This window comes from Amyelois transitella, chromosome 9, assembly GCF_032362555.1.
Source record: "Amyelois transitella isolate CPQ chromosome 9, ilAmyTran1.1, whole genome shotgun sequence".
Classification (NCBI taxonomy): Eukaryota; Metazoa; Arthropoda; class Insecta; order Lepidoptera; family Pyralidae; genus Amyelois; species Amyelois transitella.
Window position 1 is genome coordinate 7,568,205 of NC_083512.1, and position 15,856 is coordinate 7,584,060.

At 32.1% G+C, this 15,856-nt stretch overlaps 1 protein-coding gene across 4 annotated transcripts in view; it reads left to right on the plus strand.

The window, feature by feature from the left end:
• LOC106143252 (uncharacterized) overlaps window positions 1-15,856 on the plus strand; it is a 92,079-nt gene that overhangs the window by 70,363 nt on the left and 5,860 nt on the right. For 3 of the 4 annotated variants that reach the window (XM_013345290.2, XM_013345292.2, XM_013345291.2), the window contains exons 4-7: window positions 7,062-7,108; window positions 8,155-8,297; window positions 13,368-13,526; window positions 14,585-14,641. In XM_013345290.2, coding sequence (XP_013200744.2) covers window positions 7,062-7,108; window positions 8,155-8,297; window positions 13,368-13,526; window positions 14,585-14,641 — 406 coding nt within the window. The remainder of the gene's footprint in view (window positions 1-7,061; window positions 7,109-8,154; window positions 8,298-13,367; window positions 13,527-14,584; window positions 14,642-15,856) is intronic. The other variant, XM_013345294.2, reaches the window with a different exon arrangement.

Here is a 15,856-nt window from a genome sequence, read left to right on the forward strand (position 1 = left end):
ACGCCAAACCCAAACAGATTTAAACAGAAACAATTAACTTAAAGACTATTGCTTATACAATCGTAAAATCACCAATAATATAACCATGCTATTACATGCTAAGAGATTGCATAAACGGTGCTCGTGAAAACTGATCCTTATGACACGTCCTCACGACCGAATATAGAACAAGTCTTTGCAAACTAGAATAGCATGGGGCGTATTCATAAATTATTTGGACTTTAACAGGTGTACTCGTTAGATAAGGTTTTACTCTGCATGTTTAAGGTGTAATCTAAATTGAAATCAGTCGTTCGATCGGCGACAGAAGCAGCCTCGTATAGCTGACGCTGGTAGGCGGGCATGATTTCGCTTCAATTGTAATTTGAATGCATATTCCGAGTAAACATTTTTGCTGGGAGTTTCGCATTCCATTTTAGATCACATTAAGCTTTCATGTTTCTGCTGAAATATCAATATTTACACAAATTATTTTTAGTAAATTAAAATTAATATTGATCTGGATTTAAAGTTACCAGGAATATGTATGTTATGTTTGTGTAAATATTTTAAATACTATTTTCACATTAGTTCACATTTTCTACGTAATAATTATTTTATTAAACCTTTGAAGGTCAGGTAGAGCAGGTAATGGGCGTTAATGATTTGAAATATTAACTACCGCTAAAGATAGAACCAAAGACTTAGATAATCTTAACTAAGTAACATTATTTTCGTAATATCTAAGGAACTACCAATTTTCTTTAGCTTTTTTGGTTTATTAATGAAAAGAAATTATAAACGACTTACTTTGTTTAATAGTAATCTAAAGAGGCAATGCTTATAGCCAGTCTCAAGCAATTAAATAAATTTAAACTTTTAAGGTGATGGACGTGTCCAGAGAATGGTAGGATTCTATGTGAAGACTTTGATGAGAGGTGGTCCTTTAGATTAGGTCGTTTGATCAGATCAGACTTTAAAAAGTTTTAAGGTACAAATTATTCAATATACAAATGAAATCTCATTTAACTATCATAGTTAGATCAAAATAGGATGTTTTTACTAATTAAATATTATGGAATAGTTATTGTTATTACTTTCTTTACTTACTAGGCGAACCCCGGGCCTCGAAACACTTCTGTGGAGGGTGCAACTGGGAACGTGCAGAGATAAGAGAGAGTTACATTTATTACTTTCAAAAATTTTCACTACTCAGAAAGAACTCTTAACTAAAATGTTCTTAAACGGAACCAGTAAAGATTCGATCATAAATTAGTACAACGAAGCAGGACTTCGCCCACGCACTCTAATTTACCTTGTCGCTGATGCTAATTAGGTATTTATAGCTTGGTTTGAACGAATCACCTCGTAAATTCTACAGCACACCATTTCCTTTAACCTGAAGGTTTGTCGTTAGAATATAACTTATTATTACATGTACTTTATATTTTAATAACCTAAAAATATTCACAAATTTCAGTTTAATATAATACTTTACATTAGTTTTATTTTTGTTTTGGTTGTTTTCAAACTTTTTTAGTATCAAACGCAGTATTTCATAGTAGTACATACTGTTTCTGATATACATACCTTTGGTACACGTGTACAATATAACCCCTGAATACTTGTATCGCTTTATCTACATTCTTTTATTTCTATTGTAGCTTAGATAAGCAAAATACATATTTAACAGACATTATTTCTCTTAAACTTTCGGACTTAATGCCAAAACGTGTCCCGGGGAGCCACGAATTTTCAGCCAAACCATCTGGCGTTCCTTGTTACTTTAACTTAATTTAGGTAATGTTGTGTCGTCCCTCTATCCTCTGGGTCACGCACCCTTAAATCAAAAGTAACTTTACTTAGTGTTTAAATAACTGTACTTTTATCAAGGGTGAATAATAAGAAAAAAAAGGATTATATAAAAACTTGATATTTATTTATTGTTTCAATGTATCACTACCTATTTGAATCTCGATTCTATCTTTAAGCCATACAGTTAACTACCTTTAAGTCTTTGTAAGACTGTTGACTCTTTTTACCCTGTTTACCTTGTAAGGGAAAAAGACGTGATTATATGTATGTATGGCATGTAAGTATGTTACGTTTCAATAAACAGGTATCAAATATATCAAAGTGTCTTAAGTAATTAGTCTTATCTTAAGTAATTATGCATATACGCAAAAGCAATACAAGTCAATTAAAATTAAGAAGACTTTACATTGAAACAGAATAATATATTTATTCTTACCTTAAAATATCCCATGCAATTTATCATTTAAATAATAATAAGAAACTAAACATTTCAGAGATAAGTGGGTGCGAGAAACATTGTTTGAAGACTTAATTTCTACGTCGGGACAACTTCAAAGTATACTTTTTAATTTCAAGTGGGCCTTAAGTTTGATTTATGCCTTGAGAAACTCCACTTATCTTGTTCCGGGTAATTTTTGTTGGCATTGTTTTGTTGTCGATCTTTAAATGTTGAAAAAGCGAACTACGACAGTGCTGTATTAGACTTTTCGCTTGTGCTACTGTACTGTACTGTACATACATATAATCACGTCAAAATCCCTTGCGGAGTTGACAGATCCCGCAGTCTTGAAAAGACTGATAGGCCAGGTTCAGATGTTTGGCTTAATAATAACTAAAACTTTTAATTAAAATTATTGTACTAAAGTTCAATACTTTTCTTTTACCAAAAACCGTAAGTCTATTATTTAAGTCACATGTTTGAGAAAAAATAGCATTGAGCGATAATATTTTATTTTTAAATTATATTTTTTAAATAATTCAACCTACATGTAGTAAAAATCACTTCGAGGAGCATAACTTCCACAAGAAAGAAAAACCTAAAGAGATGTGCAAAATTCCTATTTCTTCTATATGTTCACATGCCTAAATGAATCTTAAATAAAGCACCAAAGTTACATTAAATAACTATATTATCTGCAGAAGACCAAGAGAAACACTTCTACTTTACACAGGCGACAATTATGTAACCATGGTAACATCACCGTTCATTGAATTTCATCAATAAATATCAATTTGTGTCTTTCCAAAATAAATAAGGTACAAATTGGAATTATTAGATATCATGTCAATGATAATTCACATCGCATCATATAAAAGAGTAACAATTACACTTACTACGCACAAACAAATTCCTCTGTAGTCTCTTAACTGTAACTATCATATTATCGAGCAGCTGACTAGAACATTTAAGTCATCGTTCACTGAACAAAGGGTTCGATTTCCGGCGCAAGTAAATCAATTATATCAAGAAATGATTATAGAAGAGAAAAATCTATTGTTTGTATCCACTAAGTGTAGTAACATTAACAATATCTTCATATGACTATTGTTTTATCAAGTAATAGATCATTGTTGAATAGGCATACATACTAATTGCTTTCTCATTTCCACTCATCAACGAGGTATCATAACATATAGAAAAGTACAGATATGACAAAGATTTCTATTATTACTATTTTAAGCTAAGCTTTTCCAAAAAATGTCCACTTCGACCAGTCAGTACAGTAGCCTGCATACTAATAAGTACTTTCTAAATCTAAATTAGTTGCCGACGTTACTAGTACACACCGTTTTTTCACACGTGATCGATATCTTTCATGATCCGTTCCGCCCGCCAAGGCCTAAAATAACGGACAAAAATGACTAACTGACACTATCAAATTTATCAAGAGTACTAGTAAGTCAATTAACACTACGAAACTATGAAATCCGACTAACAAGCAAGATAGGTACGAGAAATGGCGAGAAACCCCGAGATACTCAGAAAGCGAGATACATACGTCGCTCCAAAGGGATTTATCTAAGTGGCTGTATAATGCGTAATGCTTCGTTACGTAGCCTTCTGTACAAAATATACAGAGCCAAGATATATAGCGTATTTTTACTTGTACCCACTGCCCCCATAGTTCGGGGCCTCTATTTTCTATAATGAATTGAAGTTTTCTATGGCTACACATCTATCATAACACAAATTACAAGTTTTGTGCTTCTTGTAAAAGCTGTTATGACTGACCATAAGAAATTTTTACATCATCATCAGCATTAGAGTATTCTGAATATTATAAATGCTTCGCGCTTCAATGGTTGCTGAAATTTTATCATCTATGATGCAATGCTTGTTGCAAATGTTGTTTCCTCTATAGATTCTTTGATTTGTACTATCTATTTTATTCGCTTTTTGTTTAAATTAGGACCGGTTTCGGACCCATTTTGAAAGCAATTGTGCTGTATTGAAGCTTCTATTTATTTGTGAAATGTGATCCATCACAAATGAAATGTTTGCAATACAAGAGTCGTTTTTAGAGGGATTTAATATATGAATGAAAATATTTATATCGAAACTATTTTTGTATAAACTTTTAAATTATACATTTTACTGTTAAATTTTATAAGTATCCACAACATCTTTTGAGATTTGAAATGAGTTACGTAATAAATAAATATTTTCACGCCAGTTAAAACATACTTACATAAAATAAGGCCTCTTTACCAGAAGGATAGGTATAAACTGAATAAATTAAAACAATATAATCTATTGAGTATAAGAGACCGATTTCATTAACAATTTCACACGGATTAAGCTTTAACCAGTGTTAGTTTCACACCGACACATGATTCACTAGCTCATATTTTTGCTTATCAACAACTATATTTTCTCTTACCGCCTGTGGTGATAATAATTTATGAAGGAGGAAGTGCTTCTTATTATTTTTAAATATGAAATTGCAGGACTTGCTATTGCAACATAGATGTTAATTTTCTCAATATAAATATCTGTACAATGACTACATTTCAATACTCGTATATGCAAAACTTTGGCCCATCGAAATGGTGGCAAAATTTCTACATTTATCAACTAAAACATCCCGTTTGGCATTCTCTCAGTACAGATATTGCACAGCACATTACGCTAAGATCGCTTTTTGTATCGACATATTATAAGTAAGTAATAAGGTCAGGTCATCACGTCTATATCCCTTGCGGGGTAGAAAAATCAGTATTCTTGGAATGACGTAAAGGAATTGAGAAGTTGAAACAGTGACAGGTTGCTAACTCATCGCCTACAAGCAGAATCGCAAGCTTTTTAGCCTTTCCTCTAATCGCCTTTTATATCATCCTTCATACGTCATTGGACACAAGGCACTTTTTATATCAAAATTGTTGTCAATATTTATTTATCTTTTTGCAATTACAATTATATGACAATTTATGATACTACACATTTTTTCTGACTGAGCGGATTAATCAATTCGTGCAGTTTCTCGTCGCCATATTTTGTAAGTAACTGTACGTGCAAACGATTTTGTCGTAATATCAGAAAGGCTTCGCTGTTGCCGATAGAACTTATTAATAATAGACCAAGCGTGCGAAGCAAGTGAGTTCTACCAACTTGGGTCAAAAATAAATTTTTATATATGTTATGTATATTGTAAGGCGATAATTTTCGAACCTCTGTTCTGATTTCGACGAAAATTAAAATATGTGTTTGATCTGCCAATTTTAAAATCGCTTAAGTGGTTTTTGAGCTATTTACAATTTTGCTAAAAAATTTAAGTGTACGCGAGATCTCAGTTCACGGCGAACGACTAGTAAATTTCATTGACACTTGATCGTATTTAATTGCATTCAGCATAAATAGGATTTGCACACTACACGTCAAGCTAAGCGGCTTTTCTCTAAGCGTACCTGTACTGCCAGGAAATAGTCGACACAGCAAGGAATCAATAAACCATATCACTTGGGTGACATTTTGCAGTGTGTATAAAATACGCTATGTTTAAGCAACAATAGAATTATATTTATAAAATTCTTGCATTACTGAGTTAACCGATAATCGAATCGATAAATTTTCCTAGTATTTTCCTTGAGAAATGAAACGAAACTGCTACAGGATTTTTTGGAGGATAGCTGGGAAAGGCTTTGTTGTTGTCTAGTTTCTTATGATTTATATTATGCTTCTTTGAATGTTAACCATATCGAACTTTTAAACGCCGCACATAAACTTGTTCTCTTACTTGGAGTGTCATTCTACAGCATGCTGGACATGAAAATGTGATCATGAAAATTTTACTCCTGCAATTTACATTTTGCAGGTTATTTACAAATTAATGATTAACCAATTCGCGCATAACGTCACTCGAACTTGTTAATTGAAACGCCGGAGCGGGATCTTATTAAGCCCTGGAAAATGAGCCCTTTACGAATTTATCTTTTCATTAAACGGCACTCATTTCGTCCACAATCATCATTAGCGGCCGTATTGTTAATGTGCGTATCCATTAATTTCCCATTTACCGAATTCCGTTCTGCAACTCGGAGAATAATTAATACACGGATAGGTAACGGTGAGCTTCTCATTTTTACAATGCGATAAAAAAATTTTTTTATAAAATGTTAACATGAAAAAAGCATTTACTTAATTATTCCTGTGTAAATAATCCAGGCCGCAATGAAATTTTGACATAATTTTCTTGATCATCATGTCCTTTTCCCGCACAAACCTGTGAAGTGTGTACAAGCGAGATGACCTCTTCAATTTTATCTTAATTCTACCAGCCAAATTCTAGATATGATTGTTTCGTGATTCAATTTTTTCTTAATAATACTTTGATATCACATATTTTTGCGTACTATTTCTACACATAATTGAACTCTGTGATTCTGTAGTCTCTCTATTTTGTACTGCTAGATTGTTTTTACCTTTTCCGCTGCCAATAATCAAGTATTTATCGGATATCGCAAATAATTTTGCTTTAATATGATTGCGTTTTGATTATACCGCCCGTTCTGAGATTTATTCGATTAATAGGATCACAGTATTGAATGAAAACGTTTTTTTTTTCTTACTTGAACTTTGCAATCAGACTTTTATTTCGATTTCTTTTATTCTGTGTATGTAAAAATGTATTTCAGATAAAAAATCATAATTTTATAACTTTGTGTACAATGTAATAGCAATCAGTACATATAATCAAACATAAATAAACAGTGTTTGGATTTATTCTTCTCAAGTGACGTAATAATTTTTTTCTTTTTTATTGTTACAGTTGCTTAAGTCCACGGTCAGCTTACTTCTACGAATTCCCGCCTAGTGGTAAGTAAAAAAATAAAACCTTTTTGTACATATCTTTACATTTATAGTTTACTTCTGTGCCCATGATTATTTCTTAATATTCTGTTTATTGCCAAGGAAAATCCTTGACGTCTTAAGACAAATGTGATCAAAATGTTCCTGCTTTCTAGCCCGAGAAAAAAAAAATCTGCTCAGCATAAGTAATCATTAAAATATCATAATAAATTTAAGTCTGAAACTCTTTTAGTTCAAGTTATTCACACATTCGTATTAGGTATACGGTCTAATTAAAACGATTATAATTAAATCGCCATTATTCCGATGAAGCTAGTTGTCACATCATAAGCGGGCATCCAAGTCCACTTACTTAACGAATATGGCTCACGTACTTCGTCTGCTCCTCATCCATAATTCCTTCATACATTATTTAACTTCTGGTTAGATACCTTGCAGAGCCACTTGTCAGACATTTTATGTTACAATAACAACATGATATTTCCTCTATGTTTGGTATCAAATGATGCTCATTCTTTTTAAGGAAAACTAGTATCTTTTCTTGATGCAGCAATTTTGCTCATAAATATTCATTGTGTTCTATTTCTATTCTCATGTTAGTTATGTTTACCACTTGTGATTTTAAGATTTGTTTGTCTTTATCGGCATACATGGGCTATGGGTTCACTATTAAGTACTTAATAAATATATAGTTTCTCTTCATGGATGCCATCAGATCACGATTCACAATGATGATGATTCTTTCCATAAGCCTATTAGCTGAACGTGACCTATCAGTCTTTCAAGACTGCTGGCTCCATCTTCCTAGCAAGGGATTTAGACATATCATGTAAATGAATGAATGATGAGCCTTTCACATACCGTATTTATTAGTAGCATGAAGTTTGGATGGAGTTATTATGTTTAATTACTAGACTGCCATTTCTGTGAATGCATGCGGAGATGTAAAAGGAATTAACGTCGTTGATAACGTTACCTATCAGTGTCCCTGAGTTATCTATGGCCACCCGAATTTTACGTTCAGCCATTTCTTATTAAATTTTCTCTCACAGATAACTGCCTCGGCACTGCAAAGAAGAAAGTGACCACGTTTTCAAGACTGCTCCGCGGATTGAAGTCCCACAGAAAAGAGAAGCATGGTTCGTGTTCGCCAAAGCACGGTCACAGTCCACGGCAAATGATACCGCCACAAAGAGTGAGTTTATGTTATAAAAATCTTATTTACGTTAAAATCGTGGGTGAGGATTTGATATCAAGCTGCTGTAGAATGCACTGAAGTTAAACCAAAATGCAAAAGGAGTAAGTACCAGCCACATCTCCCATATATAAAATATCTCGCCACAACATCAGTAATAAATAAATTATCGAAATAAGACGTGATCATACAGGTGTATCGCAAAAGGCAGCCTTAGCACTTTATGCAATCTCTATAAGGCGACTTTTCAAAAATTGCGAGTTATCAACTTATGTGCTGGTAGTTTGCATTAAAACATTTTGTGTGGTGTTGTTGTGTCTCTCTATATAATACCCCACAGAATACAGAGTTATACCTACTACCACGCTTTTGATGTAGTGTTATGGTGTGTCGTAGTGAAGGAGATTGCTCACAATTTTTATTTAGATTTTTTTATAAAGTATTATTTCGTGTAACAATAGTTTCTACCGTCTACAGTAAAGGTATTTAGTGATGTTCTTTTTGAACTATCTTTTATGTTAACAAAATAAGTCTACTCTTTTGTAATATAGGCTAAGGTCTACTATTATTCATGTAAGTTTTTGATAAGCACAAAATATCTGTGAATGTTGGTCCCGTAGTCGGAGTAATATTGATTCCAACTATTATACAATAGGAGAAATTATAATATCGAGATGGGTTCTCTGGATATGTGTAATTTTTACAATTCTTTTAATCATTCAAAGCTATATTCAAACACTATTTAAGTAAAGAGGTACATTCAAAGAGTTTTGGCTATCCTCAATTCGTAACATATTCAATTCGTAACTTTAGACTCTGTATTTTTATGTAAAATACGTGAATTTCCATAACTCGGATGTATGCAGAGCATTGCATACGACGCGTCATACTAATTGCTGTTCGTCAAAGAGTACCGGCGTCACGGATGCATAATGGCGGATGGGGGAGGGACGTATGAAAAACGCTAGAGGCGGCCAAGATTCGGCGGGAAATTGTTTGGGAAACTCATGGCTTTCAGCTTGCAATTACTTGAAGTTTTATTGAAAAAAATACAGTGAATATTATTTTAAAAGCAAACAGCGTAAACAACGTTGATATTGTCCCTGTTTTCAGTTATAAGTCCAAATATTTCATAGTATAAATAATAAATAATATAGATGTTTATGTTGGATTTTTTAATAAATTATTTAATCTTACAACATACCTAGAAGATTCGGTAAAACTTTTCGCTAAAGAAAATTAGTACAGAAAACACAAACATTGCGGATCGATAGAAAAAACAATCGTAAGTCGTAATCCGGTGACCGCTGATCCCCTAATCACAGCCAGCGGGGCCATACCGAAAAAACTGACAGTACTAATCCTAAGTGCAAGGCGGCCGATAAGGATTACCACGCTCCCTAATGGCCCTTATCCTCCGGCTCAACAAACGGTCATAACTCACGCCTCTTCTTGGCTCAACCGACTTAACTTTGGCAGGCGTCATTTCTCAAGGCACGCGGTGACGTATCCCCACCCCAGAGATTAATAAATATAGGTAGACGTGGAAAAATGTAGCACTTAATTCAGCTCAGATGAGCGTAACTGATGCGAGCACGCATTAATGCTGCTCATTTTGACTCATGCCAATTAGTTCTTTTGTTTTGTGAATGTAGGTCGCGGTTTTGTTGACATTTACATTTGGAAATATGACTTTAAACATAATATAAGATAGCCTCATGTACCATGAAAAAATCTGAATTAACGTCATTGAAAAAACATACTTAGAAAAACGTATTTAACGCACTCGCATCGCATTAAAAATTAATAGCTTCTTATGCCGTCTTAGTAATTTGTAAAATCCCGTACCCAGATAATGCCTACAACATCTTCATAATAAATTGTCTATGTGACCCTTTCTGTGAGCGATAGTATTACAATTTTGACAATTCATTGACACATCACATTGAAATTGTAATAATGGTAAATAATGTAGCATTTTGTTAAATAACTAAATTTATTTTCAATCGAACTTTAATGTAGTATCTTATTATCATTACTTATTAAATAGTCAATCCTACTCACGATGGTTTGAGAGTTACAGTCTCACAAAATATGTATAATTCGTTCAGATGAAAATCCAGTTGTCAACATGATTTACCTCCTATGAATTTTCTAGGTTGTTGTGTGGGTGTAATTGCGACCTTAATGTGATAGATAGTTCTCGGTTCCATAAACGTGGCATGAAAATGGAAATTGCAAACATTTCGCATTCATTGCAATGAGTGCAGTTCCATAATTGTTTAGTTATTCTATTCATGTTTAATACAAATGGAGTGAAAATAGAGTAATACCAGTTCAATTGTAGCAATACCTGCATTTTAAAGACGAATTAATAGAAGAATCTGTACCTATGCTACAACTCCAATAATCAAAAAAAATTTAAGGCTTATTCTTAGTTCAATAGTCGAATTTTCCAATCAGCATTTTGTTAAAATAACTGCATAGTTTGAATACATTATTAGGTACTCAGAAATCATACGAGACATTAACATTATTAATCTATAGATTCAATTAGTAGTAATTGGCTGTCTCTCAATATTCAATACTAATTATCAAGTGCCGATTGCAATCCTACGTTGGATATTGATACCAGATTGCGTTTGAGTAATTTAGATTCTAACTCTATACAGATAAAGCACAGTTTCAATTTTAAAGCCTAATGGGCTGGGGAATACGTCAAAATCGCATATGCATATTGAAAACGTGTTAATGTCACGTTCCATCGCTGATTACGTTTTAGGATTGTTTACTAAAACAACAAACCAGAGTGTTATTGCATGCTTGGATACATTAAATCTGGCGATTGGTAATATCCTGATAATTTGATTGTCCAGGTTAACTGGATATCAATAGTTTTACGATTAGGATTTACGTAAAGCGTTATAGTACAGAATGGTGTCGAAATTTAAAGGAATAGTTAAATAAAGTGTTACAAAAAGCCTTATTAATATATTTAAACATTCAATTTGCGTAAATTGTCATAGAAATTTACTACGTAATAATAAAAACAACGACTTAAACATAAAAGTGTTAATAAGAAGGCAAAATAAAATGATAATTACGGCAGTACAAACTTCTACTTAGCTGAATAGACAAAAACGATTTATCATTGGCTATAGCGCGGAAAAAGCTAAGGATATCTGCATCACAATGAGGCAATGTACGTTTTCAATTAATCATAAGACCTACAAAGCTTGCCCATTAACTACATGATAAGGGCATAATACGAGAAGCCGACAATGGACGTTTCTTTAATGTGACAACCCTACGGGCCTGAAGCCGACCGCCCGAAATTTATTGGCCCGCTATCATTTCAATACACACTTTCAATGAATTCAAAAATCATGTTTAAATTTCGAATTTCAATCGTATTTGTGGTGGGTATTGTAATGTTATTTATTTTTGAAACTTATAGAGTTTGACTCTCTAATCATTGATTATAAGGCGAAACAAATAACCAATACTTAGAGCTGCTAATAATTCAAAATATTTCTATATTTTTCTGTGTTTTTCATTAGGTAGAAATAATGATAAACTCTGAACTCGCTGTACAAATAAATGCAAAAAACTGAATATTCAATTCATTCTCTACCGTGGGAATATTAAAAAAAAGCCTATGCATTCTTGAAAGTTCTATAACTAATGAATTTTATCAAAATCGATTCAATATATTTTGAGTTTCAATTGATTTTATTATAAGTGTGGACTACAGTCAGCCAAAAAGTCTGTCTAATTGTGTAACATTAAATCCAATAAAACAAAGTTCTCGGTTTAAATTGAAGTATCACATTTTTCATTTCATATTTTATGTTCCTATTCCACCGAAAAACAAATTGTCATAATATTTCCAGTAGAAATTTCCTTGTAAAATACGAAACAAATTCAAGAAATACATTTATCACGCAGCTTGCTACGATGCATTTCACAAGATTGCTGCATTTGCACTGTTTATGAGTATTTCAAGACAATTTTAGAAGCTGTTGCATGTGGTTTCAGAGGTTTCGAGTTCAGTAAAATTCATAGAAATTCTACTTAAGACGTACAGTAGTAGTTTTTTGAATATTTATGTGTCTATATTTGTCTTGAATTGTGACGGATAGATTGTAAATTGATCATGTTTTAGATGCATCACATTTGTCATGTCTCTTATGTCTTACATAGTAGACAAAGTCAATAGTCGCAATACTTTTTTTTAAGAAAACAAATTTGGTGAAGTAGAAAATACGCATTAAATGTTTTTAAAATTCATATGGGGAATGAACATAACATTACATCATAATTATTTTCATAAATTATTTGAGTTTAGTTTTGAAATTATTTTAAGAAACATTAAATAACACATTTAAAATATTTCATTTAATTTTTAAACTAAACTTCTTATTTCATGAAAGTAATTCATGAAAGTAGCCATAAAATAAATAAAAAGGATAAATCAATGTTACAGTCAAATCATTAAATACAATACATTAAAAAGGACTTGTATAGGTTGTTATTAACAAAGTTAATTTGGAAGATTTCCGTTAATTTATCATACAGCTGCCTCTGCGGTGATTCGCGAAAAAGTTTCCACTTTTCGGAAAGTTGTTAGTAGGTGTATTTGCTGACTATCTTTATAAGAAAAATGACTGGCGTGCTGATAAATTATCCTGTATTTGCCTTAGAAACTTTTTCGTCATGATAACTTATTACTTCCTACTTTATAAAGAATTTCTTTATTTTTTAAATGAGTATTATTATAATTGTTGGAAACATCTTTGTTACTGTCTGTCATTATTACTAATTACACGTCGAGTTAAATGTAAGTGTGATTAAATTTTATATAAAAAAGAAAAACAAATAACTAAAAGATTTTAAATTATTTTTATGCCAAGCATTGTTTTACTTTAAATCCTCAATCTGTAAGGACCACAGATGTTTATTCAAACCTATCAACCTGGATGCATCCTAAAGACATGGGCGTTTCAAACGCCAAATAGCCTATATAAATCTAGGTCGCGTTCCGTATAAAATAGGCACTAATTTCTTCAGGTCGACACTCCAGACAGCGTGCTCCAAAGTGGCCTAGGTTTGGGTCCCGGTCCAGACACAGTTCTGAGGTCCATGATCGACCCAAGGGATTATGATCGTCTCCGCTCCTTACAAATGAGTGCCGCCCAACCAAACACCTTTGAAGAAACGATTCATAGGGTGAGCTTTTTAAGGGAATTCTCACTTATATTTGACAGACAAAAAAATACACTATCATTAACAACATTTTAAATAAATGTTTCATTATTTAGACATTATTTATATGAAATAATGTTATTTGCGATGCAGTATTTGTTCTGTCAGATATATTACGGGAAACCCAATCTGTTATACTCTGGATGGCAATAATGTAGCTATTTGTATTTAATTATTCGATTCTGCGTGCTTTTACGAGTTATTTATTATTAATTAAATTACCTATTATATTTATTACTTGTGTTATTGCTTTACTAAAGGCTTTGATTTACAATACCTTTTTTTAGTTGGATATTATGAATATCACACTAATCAATTTCAATGTTAAGAACATATTACTATTCTGATTATTAAACTTTATTAATATTAATTTAAATCAAAGTAGTAAATGTATTATACCGATATATATTTATGACAAAATGTTTGTATTTTTTCTTTTTTAATTAAAACTTTTAGTAATACCCACATGAATACTTTTCTGAGTGTCGCATATTATTGGTTTCAATGCTAACTAATTATCTTAAGATGAGTAAAAACCAAATAGCAATCAGCCAACTGAAATTTAATATGATTCAAGCAGCAACTGATTACCTATTTAAAATATTTTTATATATTGTCATAATTATTTTATATAATATTTTTATTTTTTCAATATGCCAACAGAGACATAACAGAAAATCAAAATTCCAAATTCTTTTTAAACTTTTCGGCCTTTTTTTCGATCGGCATGCTCATTTAATGGAGGTGGATCAACAGAAATGTTTTTATATGAATCTATTATGCACGCATTATATTTTGCACTGTTTGTATATTTAGTTACCAATTCGCACGAAATTGCACGTACATTGGTTACTATAAATGCATGCAGGTTATCATAAAATATTTTCTAGATTTTGAACGATGGGAATATCCTTATATTTTGTAGATTGCATATTGGCAAGTCTGTTGCAGGAAATCCTAAAATAATTCTACTTTTAAATTTTACGGATATAATGAAACTGATTTTCTTCTACTTGTTACAGTTAAAAGTACAGGAAGCCATGAAGAAGAAAGACAAACTAGCAAGAGAACAAGAAGAGGTAATATTCTGACAATTATTTAGTTGATCTTTTTATATTTTATGTTAAATATACTTAAATAACAAGTCTTGCCACCGGTTTCGCTAAAGTAGTTCATGAATTCTTAGGTCTACTCGGATAACTTGATTTTAAAAATTCATACGAATAAAATCAATATCCGAATAAATATCAAAACGAAAATTAAATAAAGCAAATCAATACAAAAATATTTCAAAAACCCCATCGTAAACAAAGCCTCGTATAATCTGATGTGCGACTCACACTAACTTGTAATCTTCTACGGGCTTGAGCATCGGACGCGAGAACCGAACCATGGACTAATCGTGCCCTAATCTCGAGCTAAGCCTATTAGAGGCAGTTGTATCGCTTCCCTACGAAACTTCGGAAGCCCCTTGCTCAGCACATACCCTCGTAAAACTATGGGATCCTGGTACTCGGAATATTGAACAATGAAATTTTACTACTGTAATGAATTGTTTGTCTGTTTGTCGGTTAATTTGATGTGACACATTTTTGTTTTCCTCGAATATATTGCAATATAGTTATAGCAATAATATCTCACAATTTTATAATAATAATAATTTGGTACTCAATATTTGCAGTTGCAACAAAAACTATATCTTGTTTCCTGGAAGCACGATTACCGATACAAAATCTTAACCAACCTTGTATTTTAATGGCATAATACATTACAATTAAGAACAAAAAAAATTATGAAGAGGCCCAACTAATACTAAAAAGTGGTTACGCGTAGTCAGAAATTAACATATGACATAATGTTGAAATTTTATTAATTTATACAGACTGACCTAACGACCATAACATATTCCAAACACACATTTTTTTCTGTTTCAACGATCGCCCACATCTCACACTCGGAATGATCAAGCCTTTATTTATAATTTTAATGTCACTTTGTATTCTTTTCTCATACTTACACTACTTGTATTACATCACAATCAGAACACACACATTGAGAAGATCTTTACAATTCAGACAGAAATAGTGAGGTCAATCAGAAAAAGAAAATCATAATCTGACTTGGAACTTGTACTTTCTTATTAAAAGTCAAGCAAAAATATACAACCAGTCAATAAAACTCAACATGCTAAAGTTGTTTAAAAGTGTAAACATATTCTTGGACTTGGACTTACTCAAGATCACAGTCACAGTTAATATTGTCACAAAATTAAGTACAGAAACAATGCAATTAAC